The 19,477-nt window shown below is 43.7% G+C and overlaps 1 protein-coding gene, 1 long non-coding RNA gene and 3 other non-coding genes across 10 annotated transcripts in view; 1 reads left to right on the top strand and 4 right to left on the bottom strand.

Moving 5' to 3' along the window:
• The window catches only part of shank1 (SH3 and multiple ankyrin repeat domains 1), a 104,748-nt gene extending 88,268 nt beyond the window's left edge, over positions 1 to 16,480 (top strand). The window contains exons 20-28 of one of the 6 annotated variants that reach the window (XM_026164163.1): positions 113 to 121; positions 396 to 422; positions 533 to 589; positions 828 to 919; positions 2,139 to 2,262; positions 2,861 to 6,389; positions 6,614 to 6,625; positions 7,843 to 8,733; positions 11,937 to 16,480. In XM_026164163.1, coding sequence (XP_026019948.1) covers positions 113 to 121; positions 396 to 422; positions 533 to 589; positions 828 to 919; positions 2,139 to 2,262; positions 2,861 to 6,389; positions 6,614 to 6,625; positions 7,843 to 8,733; positions 11,937 to 12,024 — 4,829 coding nt within the window. In that variant the 3' untranslated portion in view covers positions 12,025 to 16,480. Of the gene's footprint in view, positions 1 to 112; positions 122 to 395; positions 423 to 532; positions 590 to 803; positions 920 to 2,138; positions 2,263 to 2,860; positions 6,390 to 6,613; positions 6,626 to 7,842; positions 8,734 to 11,936 lie in introns of all 6 variants that reach the window. The other 5 variants (XM_026164162.1, XM_026164159.1, XM_026164158.1 and 2 more) reach the window with 5 other exon arrangements.
• Positions 16,481 to 16,544: 64 nt separating this feature from the next.
• Positions 16,545 to 18,456, bottom strand: LOC113020310 (uncharacterized). The gene is made up of 4 exons (XR_003272180.1): positions 18,345 to 18,456; positions 17,703 to 17,743; positions 16,879 to 16,920; positions 16,545 to 16,673 (listed from the first exon to the last, which is right to left on the bottom strand). It is a non-coding gene; the product is annotated as an uncharacterized LOC113020310 (long non-coding RNA).
• On the bottom strand, positions 16,750 to 16,838 carry LOC113021592 (small nucleolar RNA SNORD88). The gene has a single exon (XR_003272323.1). It is a non-coding gene; the product is annotated as a small nucleolar RNA SNORD88 (small nucleolar RNA).
• Positions 16,996 to 17,087, bottom strand: LOC113021589 (small nucleolar RNA SNORD88). Its single transcript, XR_003272321.1, has one exon. It is a non-coding gene; the product is annotated as a small nucleolar RNA SNORD88 (small nucleolar RNA).
• On the bottom strand, positions 17,821 to 17,912 carry LOC113021591 (small nucleolar RNA SNORD88). Its single transcript, XR_003272322.1, has one exon. It is a non-coding gene; the product is annotated as a small nucleolar RNA SNORD88 (small nucleolar RNA).
• Positions 18,457 to 19,477: the final 1,021 nt, after the last annotated feature.

Below are 19,477 nucleotides of genomic sequence, written 5' to 3'. Positions count from 1 at the left end.
TTTAATTCCTCGACTTTCCTCCTGCCTGTTCACTCGGTTAACCACTAACTCTGCTTTTCTTTGTCTCCTTTGTCCTCACTCCCCTGCTGACGGGATCTTAACCATTTCACAGTGGAGAGAGGTGGGAGTTGGCTTCAGTCTGCTTCCAATAGTGTGTGTGTTGGTCAGAGCATATTGTATGTGTGTACAGCATATTTACTGTAACACTAGTGTGCATGCTTTAGCCGTCCTAAAGCGTGGGTGTGATGCACGTTGTTTTACATCGAAGATCGAAAAAGCTTGGAGAGGTGACTCAGTTTGTCGGGCTCTGGGGAATATGATTAGTATTCACATTAACAACGCTATTGCACTTTCAATCCTGCCAAAACTTAAGTCTCCTTTTGTCCTCCTTCCAGCTGCTACCCCTTGGAAAAAAAAATCAGGTATGCTCTGGTGCACTCCCGTTTAAGGCATTGTATTTATGTCTGTCCAAAATGACTTGGCACTCACCACGCAGTGTCTTACCGAGCTTGTCCTGCGTTTCTTCCTATAGAATTCGAATCCTCACAAGTTACCGAGAAGAAGAGGACAGTCTATCAGATGGCTTTGAGTAAGAAACCTCGTGTCTTTCAGCGGATGTTTCCTGAACCTCTTCCTCTCTTTCTCATCCACCTTTGTCAAGTGTGGCCCTTCCTGCACATTGTTCCCTTCATTTTGTTGCTGTCCATTTTTCTGTTTCATTGTCGTATGTTCCTTTGTCTCTCTTGCTCTCTTTCTTTCTGCTTCTCTCTGTCTGTCTCTTTCCCCCTTTTTTCTTCTCTCAGATAAACTCGATGAAATTCTTGCAGCAGCTCAGCAGACAATCAGCACCAATGAGGCGCCGGGGACACGGGGACAGGGGCCAAAAAGGGACAGGGGAAGAAGTTTCTATGGCAATGAGGTGTGTATTGTGCTGCAGTAAATTTACGAGTGTTCAGAGATGTGTGTGTGTGTGTGTTTGTGTGTATGTGCCAACATGGCTACCATAAAATGAGATAAAAATATGTGGGATAAAATTTCAAAGAAAAATATGATAGAAGTAGTTTTAGATAATAGCGCGGTAAAGTGTGGTCAGTTGGCCTTTCTCAGTATTATCAGGTCACTTAAAACAATGCTTAATCTCGTAAAAAAATGCTATCAATACATTACCAGTTAAACTATGCTTATAAAAGAAGCTTTAGGGCTGAAAAAACAAAACAAAAAAAAACTAACTAAGCTAAAAAACAAACAAACAAAACAAATAATTGAGTGGCCAATGCCTGTTAGAATGGACATATAGGCCTATGGGGAAAGAAGGTCTTTGTCACAAGTATAGACATTCTTCCACATTGGAAAAATTAAAACAATACAGAAGTGTCTAAACCTGCATTCTATCTAACGACCACAAGATGGCGATAGCTGTAATTAACAAAAGACTTCCTATAATATACAAGTCTTTAGGATAGACTAGAAACCACATATATACCAATTGCTGATGACTTTATGGTCTTAGTCACTCATTATGCATCATATTGAATAAAAAATGAAGTCTTCTTTGACAATCTTGGTCATACTATGACTAAGCCGAAAGTAGCCAGAAGTAGTATTTACTTTTGTCTATAAATGTTACTGCTATAATCTAAACATGGTCCTACGATGAAAATCTACTAACCAACCATTGGTGCACAACTATTATAAACAAAGCAGATGGCAATAAATGTTCAAAGAAAATAGTTCCTACATGAAACTGCTCACAACAAGTTTTACAATTTATAATAAAATTAACATAACAATATATGGCAAGTCCTGGCAAAAGGAAAAGAACCTTGAAAAAATGGCTGTAGCTAAAGAGAAATTGTGAAAAGAATAGCAGCACATCTTAAATTTTATTTGCAACAATGAGCAGTAGAATGCTGCCACCTGGTGGCGAAAGTTAAGACAAATTCTGCTGAGGATGATTACACAAAGTACCTTTAAAATCATACAAATATTGCTAAGTGAACAAGTGCTGTACCGGTGAAGAAGAACAAAACAAGAAACTATTTGCAGACTTGTTTTAGTCTCATCTATTGTTGTTCCCATGCAGTGTTATATACATGTGCGTCTCATGACTCTCAGGCTTTTGATTTTTATCATTTCAGCCAAACTACGGGGATCAGTCCGGGATGGGGGTGATGTCATCGGGGTTGGGCCTAGGCTACGACCGTGGACAATACACCTCAGGTCATGGCCCACCGCACGGTATGCTGCGGCAAAAATCCATCGGTGAGGCTGTCTGTTTTTTCCGTCTGCCCCTCTGTCCACCTGTCCGTCTGTCCTCTGGGCCAGTAGAGGTCTGTGCTGTGCTGACCTGTTTGTCTGTAGCCAAAAATGTCCTGTCTGTGGCTCTAAACTCTGTGCATTTTATCTGTAGAAAAAAAGATATTTGTTTGTCTTATACTATTTCTAACAGTGCTGGTAGTGCTGAAGTAGTGCTGGTAACCTACATTTTTCTTTCCCTCTGATGGGTTATTTTATGGGTGTGTTGCTTAGTAAGGCTTTGCTAAGGTTCCCTCAGAAATATTCATGTGCTCTCTTGTGATCCACATCAAAAATGCTGCTGTGCTTCGCTTACTAATTGCTAGTGCTTGTGGAATATGTAGCACTAACTGAATTATATACTAACAAACATAAGATTTGAGGACAGACTTGCTGGCAGGTGCTTGGGCAGGCAGATTTAGACAGACACTCTCATATATTACTCTCAGCTTCTCTTGTTCTCTACCTTTGTACATTTAACACCCCCCCCCCCTTTCTTTTTTTCTTATTTCTTATATGCTCATAGTTAAACCCCAATTCATCCCTATTTTTTCCTTTTATGTAGGGGTGCCTGAGGAGGAGAAGCAGTTCCTCCATCCTCCAGCCATGAAGTTTGCCCGGAGTTTGTCGGTGCCTGGCCCAGATGACATCCCCCCTCCTCCCACCACAGCCCCACCGGATCCACCGTTCTCCTCTGCTCCGCCACTCGGTTGGAGAACAAAAACATCGCAGCAGCCCTCTGTCTCCGTGTCCCAGTCCACATCCACCTCTGCACACTACCAGCCCTACTCCCAGGCATTACACTTCACTCATGGAGGCAGGGAGAGGACTGGTGGTGCCAGCACAGGCCCCAGTGCTGGAGCGGTGGACCACACAACCCCGTATGCACACGCAGCTGCCCACACTGCTCAAAGCAGGACTGCTTCGCGGAAGGTTGCCTACACTGGGGAGCCTGTTGGAGCTGGCGTAGGGGCTGGTGCAGGGGCCAAGGCAGCTGGTCTTAGGAGAGGATACAGCACTGCTGTCCCCCCGTCTAGCATTGCCACTGTAATGCCTCAGCAACAACAGACTACCCAGAGTCAACCCCAGCGTGCAGACCGCAGTGCAGCTGGCGCTGGAGCAGGTGGTCCTAAAGGAGGGGCGCGGCGAGGTAAGGGTCCATTGGTAAAGCAGTCTAAAGTGGAGGACCTGCGTATGGGCCAGGGCACGCTGGGGGGCAAAGGCTCCATGGAGAAAAGCTCCATTCCTATTCCCACCATCATCGTTAAGGCCCCCTCAACCAGCAGCAGTGGGCGGAGCAGCCAGGGCAGCAGCGTGGAGGCTGATGTTCCAGCATCAGGGGAGGCAGATGAATCCAAAACACCGCATGGTCCTCCACCCTCCACCCCTGCTCCACAGCCCCCTGCTCCACCATCCATTCCAGCACCCCCACCTCCATCCTTGCCTTCTATTCGAGCCCAGGATAATCTGGACTTTACCAGCCAGTTTGGGGCCGCCATTGTGGGCGCAGCTCGGCGAGACAGGGAGCGGTTTCACGAAGCCCGCAGAAAGAGTGCCTCCTTGTTCATGTCTGCTGAGGAGGATGTGAGCCTCGGAGGAGTGAGCGATGGAATAGGAGGAGTAACACGGACTCAGGTATCACAGCAACCGCTTAACACACAGGCTGAAAGTTCATCAACGAGGCTGCGCCCGTCCAAGTCCATTGATGAGGGCATGTTCTCTGGGGATACTTTCATCCATCATACTCGCAGTATGCCTCCTGCTTTTGGCTTACCTGAGTACTCTTCATCTGCTCTGGACTATCAGCCCAAGTCTGTGCCTACTGATTTATACACAGCAGCAGGCAGGCAGCCAGCACCCGCTACTACCACCACCTTCATCCACCCTCTAACAGGAAAGGCTCTTGACCCCACATCGCCACTAGGCCTTGCCCTAGCTGCCAGAGAGCGTGCTCTGAGAGATGACAGCAGGTTAAGGAGGGGAGCGGAGCATCACTTTACCCGCCAAATGTCGAGCGTGGTGTTTCCTTCATCTAGTGTCACCTCTCAACCAGTGTCATCCGCCTCCCAGTCTTCAAGCTCGTACCTGGTGACCTCCTCTTCTCTGGCGGCCACAACAGCCACTGTCGGACGGCCACCCTCACCCAGAATCCTCAGAGGAGTTGGGACAGTTTGGGGTGAGGACGGTGGCGGTGGGGAGAGGGAGCGGGAAGGAGGAGGGGCCCGTGAGGGGCTAAGAGTTCGCTTTTCAGAGGACAAAACAGTCCACACACACCACTATCAGTCTCAGCCGTATCAGCCAAGTTACAAGGAGAGGGAGCGGGAGAGATCGAGGGAGAGGGAAAGGGAGAGGGAGCTGTCCAGGGAAAGGGAGAGGGACAAGGAGAGAGAGGGCTACATGAGGAGGGTGGAACAGGCAGCTGCTAATGCAGCAGCGGCTGAAAGCGCCGCCCACCAGGCCGCTCAGTCACAGCAGCCGCGGAGGCCCACTTTTCTCAGGATGGAAAGTCAAAGTGATGCCACTATACTATCCCTCACACCTCCCTCTCCTCCTCCTACCAGTGCTCAGCAGACAAGGAGCACTACAGGGAGCACGGGAAGTGGGCTGATGGTTCTCCCTCCCCCTGCCCCCTCAGTCGATGCAGATGATGAATTTGTCTACGCAGACCCACTCCCGCCCCCTTTAGAGTTCGCCAACAGCTTCGACAGGGGAATATCGGGATACTCACAACGCGCAATGCTCTCCAACAACCTGACCTCCCGCCAACAGCAGGTCCCGCCCCCTCCACCACCACCCCCACCTCCTCCACCACCGCCCCCTCCGCCCCCCCAAAAAGAACAATTTATAAGTGGGTTTCCTGCTCATACACCCCTTCACTCACCTCAGGCCGGGGACTCCACCGCCTCTAGTCTCACATCTTATGACAGTGAGGTGGCAAACCTGACTCAGTCTGCTCCCTCCCCATCACAAACATCACCCAACCCACAGCCTCCACCCTCACCCTCTACTCTGCAGCCCACCTCGGGCCCTCCACCTCCACCATCAGTCTCACCCCCACCTCCTCCTGGCTCTTACCACAGACCCTTTTCTATGTCCCACCATCTTTACAACAGCACTCACACTCATGGGCGCTCTTCACCAACACCTCCCCCTCACACTGTTGCTCCTCCTCCAGCCTACCGTGGTCCCCCAGCGCCCTCGTCCACTGCTGCCACCACTGTCCCACAAAGGGGCACTGCCTCTCATGCCACGACCGCTAGCTGTGCTGCTACAACCACCACCGCTGCCACCACAACAAGCACCTCCACGCAGCTCTACCAGGAGCGAACACACACCACGCATTCAGCATCTTCTGCCGCAATCACAGGAAGCCGAAGGCCAGGAGAGCACCACCGTCTTCCCCCGACCGCCAAGAAAGGAGAGTCCCAGGAGACTGTGGTGGACTCTGGGATCGAAGAGCTGGACAGTCGCAGCAGCAGTGACCACCACCTGGACAGCATCCTGGCTCTAAGGGGAGACAGACTAGATAGAGGGGAAAGAGGAGGACCTGGAGGACGGATGGGAGGGGGAGGGGATGCAGAGAGGGCAGGAGATTTTCTGGAGTCTTACATGAGCTACCTGGATGGACAGACTTTTGAGATGCAGAACGCTACGGCAGCAGCATCCACCTACCCTAAAACAAGCAGGTTCAGAGAGGGAGGTCGTGCCGGGGAGCTACAAAGACAAACCAGCACTGCTCCCGCGTCCTTCCACTCCCACAGGCGGCGAGATGAACAGGAAGAGGATGAGATCGAGGAGGGAGTGGCAGAGGACGAAAGCGGCCAGGACGGATATGGAGTAAGGGACATGCAGAATCTGGGACGTCCCACTTCACCATATTTTGAGCGGCCACGCACTCCTGAGATGAAGCCTCTTTGGGGAGAGAGTCAGATGTCTGGCGATGGGAGCGGCCAGCGTGGGGCGCTTTTAGAGGGGAAGAAAATTTACCCTCCCGCATCCAGTATGAAGCCCAGCATCATCAATGAACTGAGCAGCAAGCTGCAGCAAAGAACCAAGGACAGCTGGAGCAGCCAGACACAGCTGAGCAGACACAGGTACGGCTTGCCGTAACTTGACTGCATTATGTTTTCTCGTCAAAGCATGAACTTCATTTTTCGTTACTGTCATTCTGTCAATGTCTGAATACATCACTTGTGATGTGCAAGCTTCTGTGGAAAAAACCTCAAACTGTGCACTGTCTGTTTATGTCTTGCGTAAGTGTGTCTATACTGTGTAAACCTCTCTTATTTCTCTGGCTTTTTCCATGTTTTTCTCTCAGAAGCAGAAACAGGTAATAGAGCACTTCCACACTATTTTGTTTTCTATCTCTAATCAAGGATATTGCAGCATACTGTCTTGACAGTGATAATTAAAAATGAAAATATATATATATAAATATAAAAATGTGCACATAATAATATTACAAAACAATCCAATGCCAGGACAGTCATTATTAGAGAGTTGTGTTTTGGTTAATTACAGCTTTCCTGCTTTTCAGTAACTGCTTTAACTACTGCTGACTAAAGTAGGGAGATTACTACGCTTCTCTGTTCCTGCAGCTCCTTTTCTCACATGGGAGATATTCACGTTCCAAAACAAACCCACTGAGTCACTCGCATAGGTTCAGTTAAGCCGTTACACTGCCGAGTGAAGCTTTTGAGGACTTTATTTTCTTTTTAATGACCAGTTTGTTGTCCACTCTTGCTGCTGCTTCTCCTCTACTACTCGCAGCTCCGTTAAAATACACTACTTTGCCCCGCAGCTTGACTCAAAGGTGTGTCACATGTTGTGGCTGACCTGATTGAGTCTCTGCAGTTTGTTGGTCTATTTCCTTTGATGATGTTTTGTCTACACACTGAACACTACATATATAACATTACAAATATATAGGGAATTATTATTTTGTCACTTAACGTCCACCGGGGATAGGATTAGGTTGCATTTTAGCCACGTGCTAAACAAGTTAGAATCAGAAATGAGAAGTCTCAGGTATTTAGTGGCCTCACAGTTCTTTTATAAGAAGAACTAGAGAAATCTCTATAAGAAATCTTTATAAAGAGGGAGGTTAATCTAAATGATGTGACTGGGAGCCTGGTTAATGCTAGGAGGTTGTGATGATTTGACCAAGATATAATAATATTTTGAATATTATAATGCCTTTTAAAAAGTTTTAAATACATTCTGCTTATTTTGTTTACTCTCATTTTGAATGCAACATACCAAACCATGCTGAAGCCCTTTGTCTGTAAAATACTGTAAAACTATGGTTAAGGAATTAATTTTGTGTAAATATTGTGATATTATCATTATCATGGACTCATGGCTGTGATAACTTTGATAATGTGACAGGAAAAAATATAAAAATGTTAACCTTCAAATCAATTTTTTGCACTTTACTCCACACGGTCTAAAATAGCTGGACACTGTTTCCCTTAGTGTGTGTATGTTTGTAATTTTTTTTACATCACTGTTTTTCCCCTGTGATAATTTCTCTCTTTCTTCTCACAGATTTTCAGAAGACTCAGCCTCAGCTCTGAGCCCGCCCTCAGCTCGATCTCTGTCGCCGTCGCCGATCTCATTATCGCAGCCATCGTTGTCTCTGTCTCCCACCCCTGCCTCCCAGTACCCCAACTGGGGACGATCACCATCTCCGCAGCCTCCAGCAACTTCTCAGCCGCCACGTTCACATTCCCCACTGTCACCGACATCTTACTCCCCTTATCCTACTTCTCCCAAACACAGACCTGTCTACAGGACCAAAGCCTTGGAATTCCAGTTTATCCCCAGTCGTGAGTCCCGTAAAGCAGAATCACACATTCTCCAGCGAAGGCGAGCACCCAGCCCCCTCATCTCACCCTCAGAGAGACCCAATATGGGCCCACCACGGCCATCATCCCTTCCACTTCTCCCTACCTCACCTCTGTACAGTGCCATGTATGATCTCCGCGGTTCGGTCACTCCGCCATCACCTGGGAACCCTCTCGGAGACCCCTATTTCTCTCCTTCGCCTCCCCTGTTTGCCCCCTCTGGCGCGCCGCCTCCTCCAAACTCAACCTTAGTAGTTTCTCGATCACTTTCTCCAACTCATTTCCTGTCTGGGGCCTCTTCTCCACCTCTACACCCTCTCCCTCCGCCTCCCTGCTTGAGTTACCCCCATTTACCTCCCCCTTCTCCCACAAAGCCCTTCGCCTCCAAGCCGCTGCCCTACTGGACCAAGTATGACGTCGCAGACTGGCTGGGATACCTGAACTTGGGGGAGCACAGAGAGCGTTTCCTGGATAATGAGATTGATGGCACCCACCTGCCCTCCCTGACCAAGGACGACTATCTGGATTTGGGTGTGACACGAGTGGGTCACCGCATGAATATAGAACGAGCCCTGAGGAGTGTAATGGACAGGTATGGCTGCTAAGTGCAACCTGTAAAGCCTCTTTAATGCCACCTTTAAAATGCGATTTCTATCTGGTTAATACCATTCAGTACTATGTGTGCTTATAGCACTTACACCCGATGTTAATAATAATAATAATAATAATGTATTGCATTTATATAGCACTTTTCGAGAACCTCAAAGCGCTTTACAATTCCATTATTCATTCACTCTCACATTCACACACTGGTGGAGGCAAGCTACAGTTGTAGCCACAGCTGCCCTGGGGCAGACTGACAGAAGCGAGGCTGCCATATCGCGCCATCGGCCCCTCTGGCCATCACCAGTAGGCGGTGGGTGAAGTGTCTTGCCCAAGGACACAACGACTGAGACTGTCCAAGCTGGGGCTGCAAGATGAACTGCCAACTCTTGAGCCACGATCGCCCCAATAATAAGCATTCTCCTTATCTTACCTTAAAAAATCCACATGCTACTGAAGTCCTATGTCGTAAAATTTCGTACTCATATGCACTAAATTATTCTCATTTGTGCATACATAAGCTATTACTTTGATAACTTGACATACATACAACTTCAAATGTGGACAGCTACCAAATATAGTGTATCTGAAAGTGTTAGAGACTCACTGTAAATTATATTCGTCAATATAAAACTTCGCTATTTTATTTCTGCCCATTGTAATGTGGCTGAGGGTAGCTTAAGCTTTTAGAGCAGCATATTAATTTCTGCATGCACAAGACAATTAATTCACCACAATTCAGTGATCTTGTTTGCAGATAAAAAGCTCACCTTTTGGGAATTCCAGGGCTCCATAAGATAAAAATAACATGGCAGTTTCAGTATTTTTAAAATGATTTTTGCCAAGACATAAATTGACCTGACATTGCATCAATGTTACTTTTTTCATTATCAGTGGAATTAGGTAAAGATAAAAGATTTTTGTGTTATTACTCCTTGTTATTCGGGTTATTTTTCTTATTTTGTTATATATCTCCAAGTCTACACATAGTGGTGATTGGGGACACCATGGGGAAAAGTAACATGGGGCCAGTTACTATAGTTTAAAGGTTGTCAGCCCTTTAAACTAGTCAGCCCTGTCTAGACAGGTTGTCTGTCTAGACATCTGTAGGTGAGCAATTTCCACTTCCTGTTTGTGGTGTGACTTCTGTTGACCAATCATATGTGAACTGACTTTGGTGCATACATGTAAAAAAGTTTTCAGAACAAATGACTGCTGTAATGCAATCTTTTAACCATCACTTTAACATCATTTTGCTTATCATAGTCCTTAAAAAAATAATCCTTTGGATTTTTAATCAATTAGTGGCACAGGAAGTCTTTGGAGAAATATCTGCTGGCTACACTGCAAGCCCTGCAAAGTCAGCAGAGGACACCCGGTGGGTTCCTAGAATGACCCCTCTTACCTCAGGATCCTGACAGCTTTAGATTTATTCTCACTGAAGAACAGCACCCTCTTGCTTGAATTGGATTCAGTGATTAATTTCAAGTAGGGCCACAAGTTAATTGCAAGATTAAAGACCAATGCTTTCGAGAAACTCTTAGAGATTGCTTCCTGAATATTTTGAGGTAGGTTGTTCCAACGTTTTGGGCAGGATAAGCTGGCAACAGAAAACACTACATCCCAAATTTATCTCTCCGAGGAAATTATATGTCTAACGTTTTGGCAGTGACAGATTTAAGAGTGCGAGATGGGACGTAAAGTAACAGACTGTTGTACCATGGTCCAAGACCATTTAGGGCTTAAAATACAATAAGAGCATTCCAAAATCACTTCTATGGGATACTGGAAGCCAGTTTAGCCCTTCCAAAACTGGAGTGAGTTTTAGTTAATAACATTACAGCTGAATTCTGAATAGACTGCAGCCTACTTATCTCTAGCAAAACGAGCATTGCAGTAATCAGGCCCACTAGACATGAATGCATGAACAAATTTTCCAGAATGTCTAAAAATAAAAACTTAACAATTACTTTTAGATTTGCATAGGACAAAACTACAGTCTGTGCAGTGAAATTTAACAAACACAACCTGAAGATTGTGCTTGGAACTGAATTTAACTTGCCGACGATATCTTTTCCTTGTGTGAATACACTTTTCCCAACTTTACCAATCAGGCTAGGAGGTGACCGAAAGGTGGATACCAACTCCATAAAGCAAACCAGGGTTTCCCAATGTGGCTATGAGAATGCATGTTGTCAGCATTATGACCAGCCATGAGTATGGACGGTTCTACTGGCAGCTGACCAGAATATTTTACAGAGCAAACTGTAATGTTAGAAATATCTGAAGAGTTTAAACAGCATAACTGAGTATGTGTGATAATAAAAGTTCTGTATGAGAGAGTGTGCACTTTAATTAATTTGAAATCTGAACAGAAGGCAGACCTTTCACGATAATGTTAGTATTATAACTATCATTAGATACAGGAAGATCTGACAAAGATATAATAATTATTTGTTCTAAGAGTGGCAACTAATTTTTCCAAGGGTCATGCAGAAACTGAAACTGCTGTGCAGGGCAGCACCAATAAGCTTATACAGATATACAAATAAAGATTTTTCTGATTTTAAATCGGCGTGAATATGAGGCAGATAAAGTGTTGTGAATGGTTGGCAAGAATACAGAAGCACTATATAAATAAATCTGATATAAGGTCAACGAGTACAAATAGTTGCCCTGTTATAAGATCATAAGTTGGGGTTTATGGAACAGTAACACACAACTCAAGGTCAAATATGAAGTTATCTTGCCAAGCCCCAAATTCGGCCTTTTAGTACAGACTTCTGCTTCGTCTGCCATCTTGCTGGTCTTATCACCTCACCTGACTTCCAGAAAACTTTAAAGTCAAACTTTTCCTAACTTGTGTCACAAAGCTGTGACTTCCGAGCACCATGATCGGTCAGCTGCAGTGACGATCCTGGAGCAACATTAACTACAGTGTTACAGGAAGAACAGGGTGAACTTAGATACACCCAACTGCTCAGGCATCAAGTGCGATGGCCAATGTTTTCCCGGTTTTCTTAGTCACACTGCTTGTCCATTTGCATGAGTCACAGCAGATTTACCAATTTATTCTCTCCATTTTACAAACGTGGGTCAGAGGGTAGAACTACACACAACCACACCACGGACGAACAAACACAGAAAGCTGGAAACATCACGCGTGTCCTGCGTTTTTTCTTTTGTCCGCAGGCTGTCCAGCAGCCCCTTTCCCATTTCTGTTCTCTCACCTCGGGATGGACAGACGGACAGGAGGAGGGACGACGGGAGTCGGAGCTGAGGCTGCAAATACAGAGATGGAGAGAGAGGCACAGAAGGAGGGGTTGAAGCCAATGAGGGAGGAAGACACAACTGCTGCTGCTATCCATGGTGGATTCACACAACAAATGAAGGGGGGCCAGATTTCACACAGAGAGCATCAGAAAGAGGAAGTCGAGGCCCAAGGGGAGGTGGAAACACAGGGATGGAGGAAGGGCTGGCGATCCATAAAGACACCGGCTGGCGCTGCTCACATGTGGCAGGCTGATTTACACAAATACACTCCCCACGCGCACGCACGGTCACACCAATCAACACAATTAACGCAAACGCCCTCTCATCCAAAATGTCTGTGGCTGCAGCAGAGATTACAAATACTTGAGAGGAACAAAAATAAGCCAGTTAGACTGGAAAAGAGGCAGCCTGAAGAAATGAAAAGGTGTCACGTAGTCATCTTGTTGAGTAGTGCTCTTACCCCCTCAGCTGGCTGGTTTAAAGTTTACGATTAAAGAGCGGATGCTGACTTCATAATAAATATCCCAGAGGACTGAGTACTTGAGGGTGAATGAGGATGAATGTGTGCCAGAGTGAGGCTTTATCTGTGTGAATGGTGAACGTAGGGCAGGTTATCGCGACGGCCTCCGCGTCTCTTTAAAACGAGGCGAGGTCGCCGGTGGATAAGCTGCGTGTGGATAAGCTGCGTGTTTGGTTGCGTCTTGTTTTTACCTCACCACTGGTAGGGCTCTGTCCTCACTGCAGATCCTGTGATCGGGATCACGCGTGTATGTGTGTTTCTCTATAGCTCTTTATTATCTTAAGTCTTATAATGACGTATATACAGACTGGTCACTGTATCACAAATTTGTAGCAAAAATAAGTGCCCAGACCAACAACATAAAAGTAAATGAACACACAGATATGCACACACAGGCACCCGAGTTACTCTATCCATGCCTGCATGCATACACCAACATGTAAACACAAACACAAGCACTTCCCTGTGTTTGTGTTAGAATTTATGGGACACCTTATATATAGACACACACGCTACGTTTGGATCCGAGATGTACAAAACGGAGACAGACTGTGCTTTCATTGGGATTTGCGACGACGCAAAGAGACTGATTTTATTTACGGAGAAAGACTTTCTCAGCATCAAGGCAAGTGTTGTACTCTCATTCAGGCCTTCTGTGCGAGGCAGACTGGAAAGGAGAGGGGAGGGAAGGAGTAAAAACTGCCATTTTCTTGTTCTTTCCCACTTAATCCCCCCGGCTCCTTCCAGGAGTGGCCTCTCTCCGTCTGTCGACGAAACCCAGGAGGAAAAACCCGGCCGAGGGGATCCCAGAGAAAAACGCTTATATCGAGTTTTAATACTATGATTGTTCTTACACTTTTTAAACTTTAAATGGGAATACTGGAATACTGATATTGATATGAAGAGATTTATTGTTACTATCTATCATTACTATCATCGTCCTTACTGTTATTGGATCTTCAGAGAGTCCCGGTTTCTGCCTTTGGTGGCTAAGGTGGCGCTTTCGTGCAGTCAGCTTATTTCTCTGACTGTGAAGTGAAGATAATTGTTGTGGTTATATAGATATATAAATATATATATGTACATGTAGGTATTTTTGAACTGAAAGATGCATAATGTACCCTTAACATAGCTTCTATGTGACAAGAAGCACTGCAATTAAATGTGAAGCACATTTAAGAATATTATGTTTTCCCCCCTTTCTCCTTATTGTTTCTCTTGTTGTGAGACTGTGAAGCTTTAATCAAAATCACCTTTTAACCTTTAAGGCCTCAAAATATATTTTTCTCACGCTTTTAAAAGTTATTCACCACTTAATATGCTGTAAAAATGTAGCAGCTGTTGCTCTGAGTGAAAATGATTTAGAATAATACAAAATAATATTTTTTAAATTCTCTATAACATTCTAATCTATATATATATATATATATCTCACTCCCTGGCGATTGATTTGAGACCCAAGTTTAACTCTTCTCCTGTGACCCGGTGTGATCCCCCCGACATCAGCTTTTGTGGCACATTTACATCTCATCCCATCCCCAAGTCCTGCTTGTCTTACTATTGCTGAGATTAAATATAAGGGCTCTGTCATGACCTCTCTACCTTGAACAACGCTTCACCTCTCCTGCTGCTTTTGAGTCCATGAACACATATCAAATGTGCATTTTTTCTGCTTTCGTCAGTCTATTTTTGCCAAAAGATTTAAGAATTTTCATAGTCACCTTGCTTAAAAGTGCACATGCATGAATGCATCCATACAGACTATATATGCGATTTAGCAAAGGTAACTAAGGGGGGACAGTTTTTGTATTTGCTCTTTGCAGATGGCTAAGGAAAGACTATATTTGAATTCAAGGGAAATAGCAATAAGGACGATGAAAATAATGGTCTAACTATGGTTTAAGATGTAAAAAAGAAAAAAATATCTCAAAAGTTCTAAAGAATCTCTGTCTTCCAAATAATGTTTAACATGAAAAGGTAAATTGTATTTATTTAACTCTTCTGCTTTCTATACAGTTCGACCTGTTCTCTGCAACCACCCCCTCCTCCCACTGTTGATAATCTGATGGGATTAGGAGCTCTGCTCCGTATTCACCCATCGTTTGCATCTTCCCGTATGTACAGAGCACCCTCTGCAGTCGCTAACATGTGCTAGTATGCTCATAGCTCATTGTTTTATTACCAGCATAATATGCAACGGCCCCATTTCCACTACCAGCTTTTTCACATTTCCCTTTCGGAGGTTTTGAAGGGGTGAACAAGTCGAGTGTGACTCTACATGTCTCAAAGTCTGCTAGTGCACATAGGGCCAATTAAGAACTCTGGATAAGATTTAAAAAAACATCTTGCTCATACAACGATCTTGTTAAGTGACTGGTGAGATGCTGTTTTTTGTTTTTTAAGCCTTTCTTTGCGTTTCGTAGTCGCATTGGAGAAGTGAATATCGGAGGGAATCGGTCTGACTCTATAGAAAGCACTTCTTTTCCTTTAAGAGATCTTTTAAAAAAATGAGAATATGAACTGCTGAAAAGTAACTTACAGAATATATATGTATATGTGATATGCATATACACACATTCATATAAAACATATATGAATTTCAAATGTTTTAAGAGATAAATTGTTAGAATTATAATAAAGATACAGAAACAAAGTTCTAATTAATGGTTTGTAATTTCTTGAATGATTTCTTTCATCATCTTTCCATCTACCCAACTCACTTTTTAGGTCACAAATTTATCATCATCTGAAGAAATTGTTGAAGACTTCATGCTAATCTGGCAACAGCCTGATACTGTGCCATTAAAGAAAAAACATGGCATAGCAATATTTTAGCACATTAAGCAACCTTAGGGATGAAAGTGTTACTTTATAATCCCACAGTGCAGAATATATGCTGGGTGTAGACAAAAAGTCTACACCCAGGTGAATAACAGAGCAAAAATGTAATATTAAAGGGCCTTAGAATCATTTCTTTTAAGTGACTCTATCTCCAGATAGATATCAGTCCAAATTAATATGTGATATTTTCTTGAGATCATCAAATTGGTGCCTCCGATTTTTTAATTTGTTAAATCAATACTGTGTAAGAACAAGTCACTATCTTATAATAACAGAAATAAAATAAGTTATCCACTTCTAATCTGCAAATACAGCCGTAACAAAGTAATTCTTGCAGCAGCAGCAAAAAAAAAAAACCAAAACAAAAAAACCCCACAAACTAATCACATTATACCCTTAATGAGGTAACAGAAAATCGTAAGGTACAAGTGAAAGTTTTCTTGGCCTGTTTGTCCTCGTATGTTAGCTACTGAATGTCCAAAGGAGCAGTGGTGCTGTTCTGTACTTTAAGCCCGGCCTAAGGTGTTTTCCTGACTGTTTTATAATCATCTTTTTTTTCCTGGGAAGCAGCGCTGACCTTACTAGATCAATCAAAATACATAACAGTAATACTACAATACCACACACAGTGAATCAGTGGTTTACATGCTGGCCTAACAAACAAAAGATCGCTGGTTCAGATCTGGGAAAAGATAAATTCCTCAGCTGCGTCAGAAAAGTTACCTGATGTAAATAAAATAAAGTATGTCAAATCAGACATGTAGTGCTGTGGTGAATGACAGAAGAAAAAAAAAAAAAAAAAAGCCTTAGAGTACCAGAGGTGAACAGTGGTACCCCTAGGCCTCCTAGCAGAGCCACCCATCTATGTCATGTGCTTCAATAGAATCCCCATGGTGCTTCAGTGTAGCCACGTCTCTCAATGCATGCACATGTCAGGGTATTTTAACTGCTCGATTGTTAAACCAGGATCCACTCAAAGACACCACTCCATTTTAAATCCTGGATACATGCCTGCTGTTATGAGCACGTGAGCATGACACCACAAACTGAGTAATCACAGGTGTGTTACCTGTGATGACTCACTCAAACCCCCTTGTTCAAGACTTTTGCTATCCAACACAAAGTCACCACATCTTCAGCTGATATTTGTAGAAGAGAGACCAAACAAACATAAGATGTATGATTTTATTTGATGAATCAGAGCAAATATGAGATATTACAATTAAAACATCACAACAAATAAGAAAATAATCACAGAATTGTTATGAGGAAGTTCTCTTCTGGAGTATCAGTACCTGAAAAAGTAACAAAACAGCAGTCAGGCAAACAGTTCAGTCAGTGAAGACCTACAATTTTAATTTTTTGCTTGCTCATCTCCTCAGACTCCGCCTTGTCAAGGGCAGAGCTGCACTTCTGTCACCACTGATTTCTGAGCCCAGTGCAAAGCATCACCAGAAATGAGACTTTAGATATGAAAAAGCAGTGTTACATGACACGAACCTGATTAATGTCCATCCTCGGAGGATTTCCACCTTTTCAGAACTGAAAGGACAAAAATAAAGAGTTAGGGATTTTTTTTTTTGTCACAGCTATTACTTTTACAGCAGAGTTTCTGATTTTCTCCTCAGAAACTCTGGCTTGTCAGGGCCAAAGATGCACGACTGTCTCCATCCAGACTCAGAGCCCAGTGCAAGTCATCAGGGGAGAAGGACAGCTACAAATCATAGACAGCATATATAAAACAGAGCAGCCACCAAGAACATAAGGAGGATCTGCCTGAAAAACTGAGGAACGCTGCACTCCTATTGGTTAATAACTGATCAGTCACAATAAAACAGATCCTGTTTTATCTTTTTTTCCTGAATACAAATGATTGTTGTGAACCCTAACAGGGTTTGGCTTTCCTCCGAAGGATTGTAATAAAATACTTATTTTTCTAAGGGTGCTTTTATTTACTCTGGCACAGATTAACATTAGAATTTCCATACATGTCCAACAAGGAGCTGGCCCTGGAGCAGACCCAGGACCCACTAGAGATTTCATCTCTTAGCTGGCATGTGAACAGCCCCAAAAGACCTGGAGGAGGAGCTGGGTAGAGATGGGCCTTTCTGTTTAGACTGCTGCCCACATGCTCCAGACAAGTATTTGAAAATGAATAAACAGATGGATGGATGCTCACCCCACCATCATAGTCCTCAGGAAGTCTTTAATGTTCTCAAGTGGACACAGACTGAAACTGCATCTGTCTCTTAATTTTGCAAGGACTCATAAGATTACACATCCTAACTAAAGAATGAGTGCTGAAAACCCCAAATAATCCTTACCTTTAAGGCTCCGCTGCAGCTGAGCGGTTTCACTCAAAGTCCTGAAAACATTAACAAATAAGAAAAAACAAAGTCAGTGAAGTGTAAAGAAGCTCAGCACGTGTAACACTTGGTTTGCTTTCTCCTCAGAAACTCTGGCTTGTCAGGGCCAAAGATGCACAGCTGTCTTCATCCAGACTCAGAGCCCAGTGCAAGTCATCAGGGGAGGGGGGAAGCACATCCTCATACCGCTTGAAATAAAAGCGATCATGCAGTATTACTAATCACTACAACCCAAAATTAATTCAAGTCTTACTGCCTGATCATACTCCAATTACTCCTCACATGGCAACACACTGTGAGCTACCATGCTAAAGGCTGACCACGTGGAGACAGGCCCACGATGGTCGGGTTACTTCCACTGCTAGTAAACATGTGAACCAACAACAGCATCGCAACCAGCTCAAGTTACTTCAGATATGTTCAAAGGTGCCTTTGCTCACAATACTTAGAAGAGACCTTAAAAATGTAATGTCCGAGCAAAAGGTCGCAACTGTTTCCACCTACAGATGTGCCGTCAGTCGGACCGCTTCACCTGAAACTGCCACAGATAACAACACAAAACAAACCTTAACCTGAGCAACATTCATAATATGATCTTACCATTTCCACCAGAAAACAAACCGTGCCTCTACTTCTGCTTCTGCTTCTGCTTCTGCTTCTGCTACCGCGGTAGTCTTCGTCTTCTTTTTCTTCTTTGGCTTCAGTGGCAGACTGTGAAGCTATTTAAAGGCGTATGTCGCCACCTACTGTACCAGAGTATAATAGCACCATGACTTCAGAAACAGTTTCGATTGTAGATGTTGAACCTACAATGTGGTAAAAAGGCCCTTGAAACAATAGATAAAACTGAAAGCATACTTTATTAAAATGTTTATTTTTTTCTTTATTCTAATCTAGAATATATGTATGCGAATGAAAGGGAAGCAGTTGTAATGAGTGAATCTGTGAGGAGTAGAGTTAGTGAAAAACGTGATTTTGTGTTTGTAATTTTGTCTTGTATGGATTTCTGCCCCCTGGTGGTCACAATGATTAATATTACTACTTTATTACCATTAAAGTTAAGGCTAGACCAGAGGGTTGCAGGTACAGTTACCCTTAGTAACCAGTAGAGGGCAGTTTTATTCATAGGTCCCAAAATGTGGTCAGTGGTTGGCTGTTGTTTTCTGCAGTCGTTGTTACTATAAAACAATGCAGGTGGATGAGTCGTCATTTACAATAGACCAAAGTCTGTGACTTGTGGTGAAGGAGGTCTTGGGTTGTGAAGTCTACATGCTCTCCCAGTGTCTACGTGGGTTCTCTGGCTTCATCCCACAGTCCAAACACATGCATGGAGTTGGGCTATTTTTGAAATGTATTTGTTTGTAACTATTCCACATAGTGCACCTCACTTTTAAAGTCCCGATTTTCAGATATTTTAATGTATAAGTATTCTGAGCTTTTTTCTGCACAAAGTATTTTAAAATATTCCTCAAATACAAAAAAAAAAGTTTTAAATTAAAGTTAAAAAGGATGCATGGAAGAAACAGGCGATGTTACTGAGTCACCAGTTCATTTGCATTTTGGGATGAACATGATGCAAGGATAGTTGAAAACATGCCTGAAATTTAAAAGTATGATTTTGTGGTATTATTGAAACAAGAAAATTTGCTTTGTAAGAAGAAGAGACAAGGATTCCTAAATAAATGTGATTTAGTGTTTCAGTTTTTTTTGTTTTTTGTTTTTTTTTAACTCCA

The sequence above is a fragment of the Astatotilapia calliptera genome, chromosome 4 (assembly GCF_900246225.1).
Source record: "Astatotilapia calliptera chromosome 4, fAstCal1.2, whole genome shotgun sequence".
In the NCBI taxonomy this organism is placed as follows: domain Eukaryota; kingdom Metazoa; phylum Chordata; class Actinopteri; order Cichliformes; family Cichlidae; genus Astatotilapia; species Astatotilapia calliptera.
The sequence above is the reverse complement of the archived record's forward strand: the minus strand, read 5'-3'. Positions and strand labels throughout refer to the sequence as shown.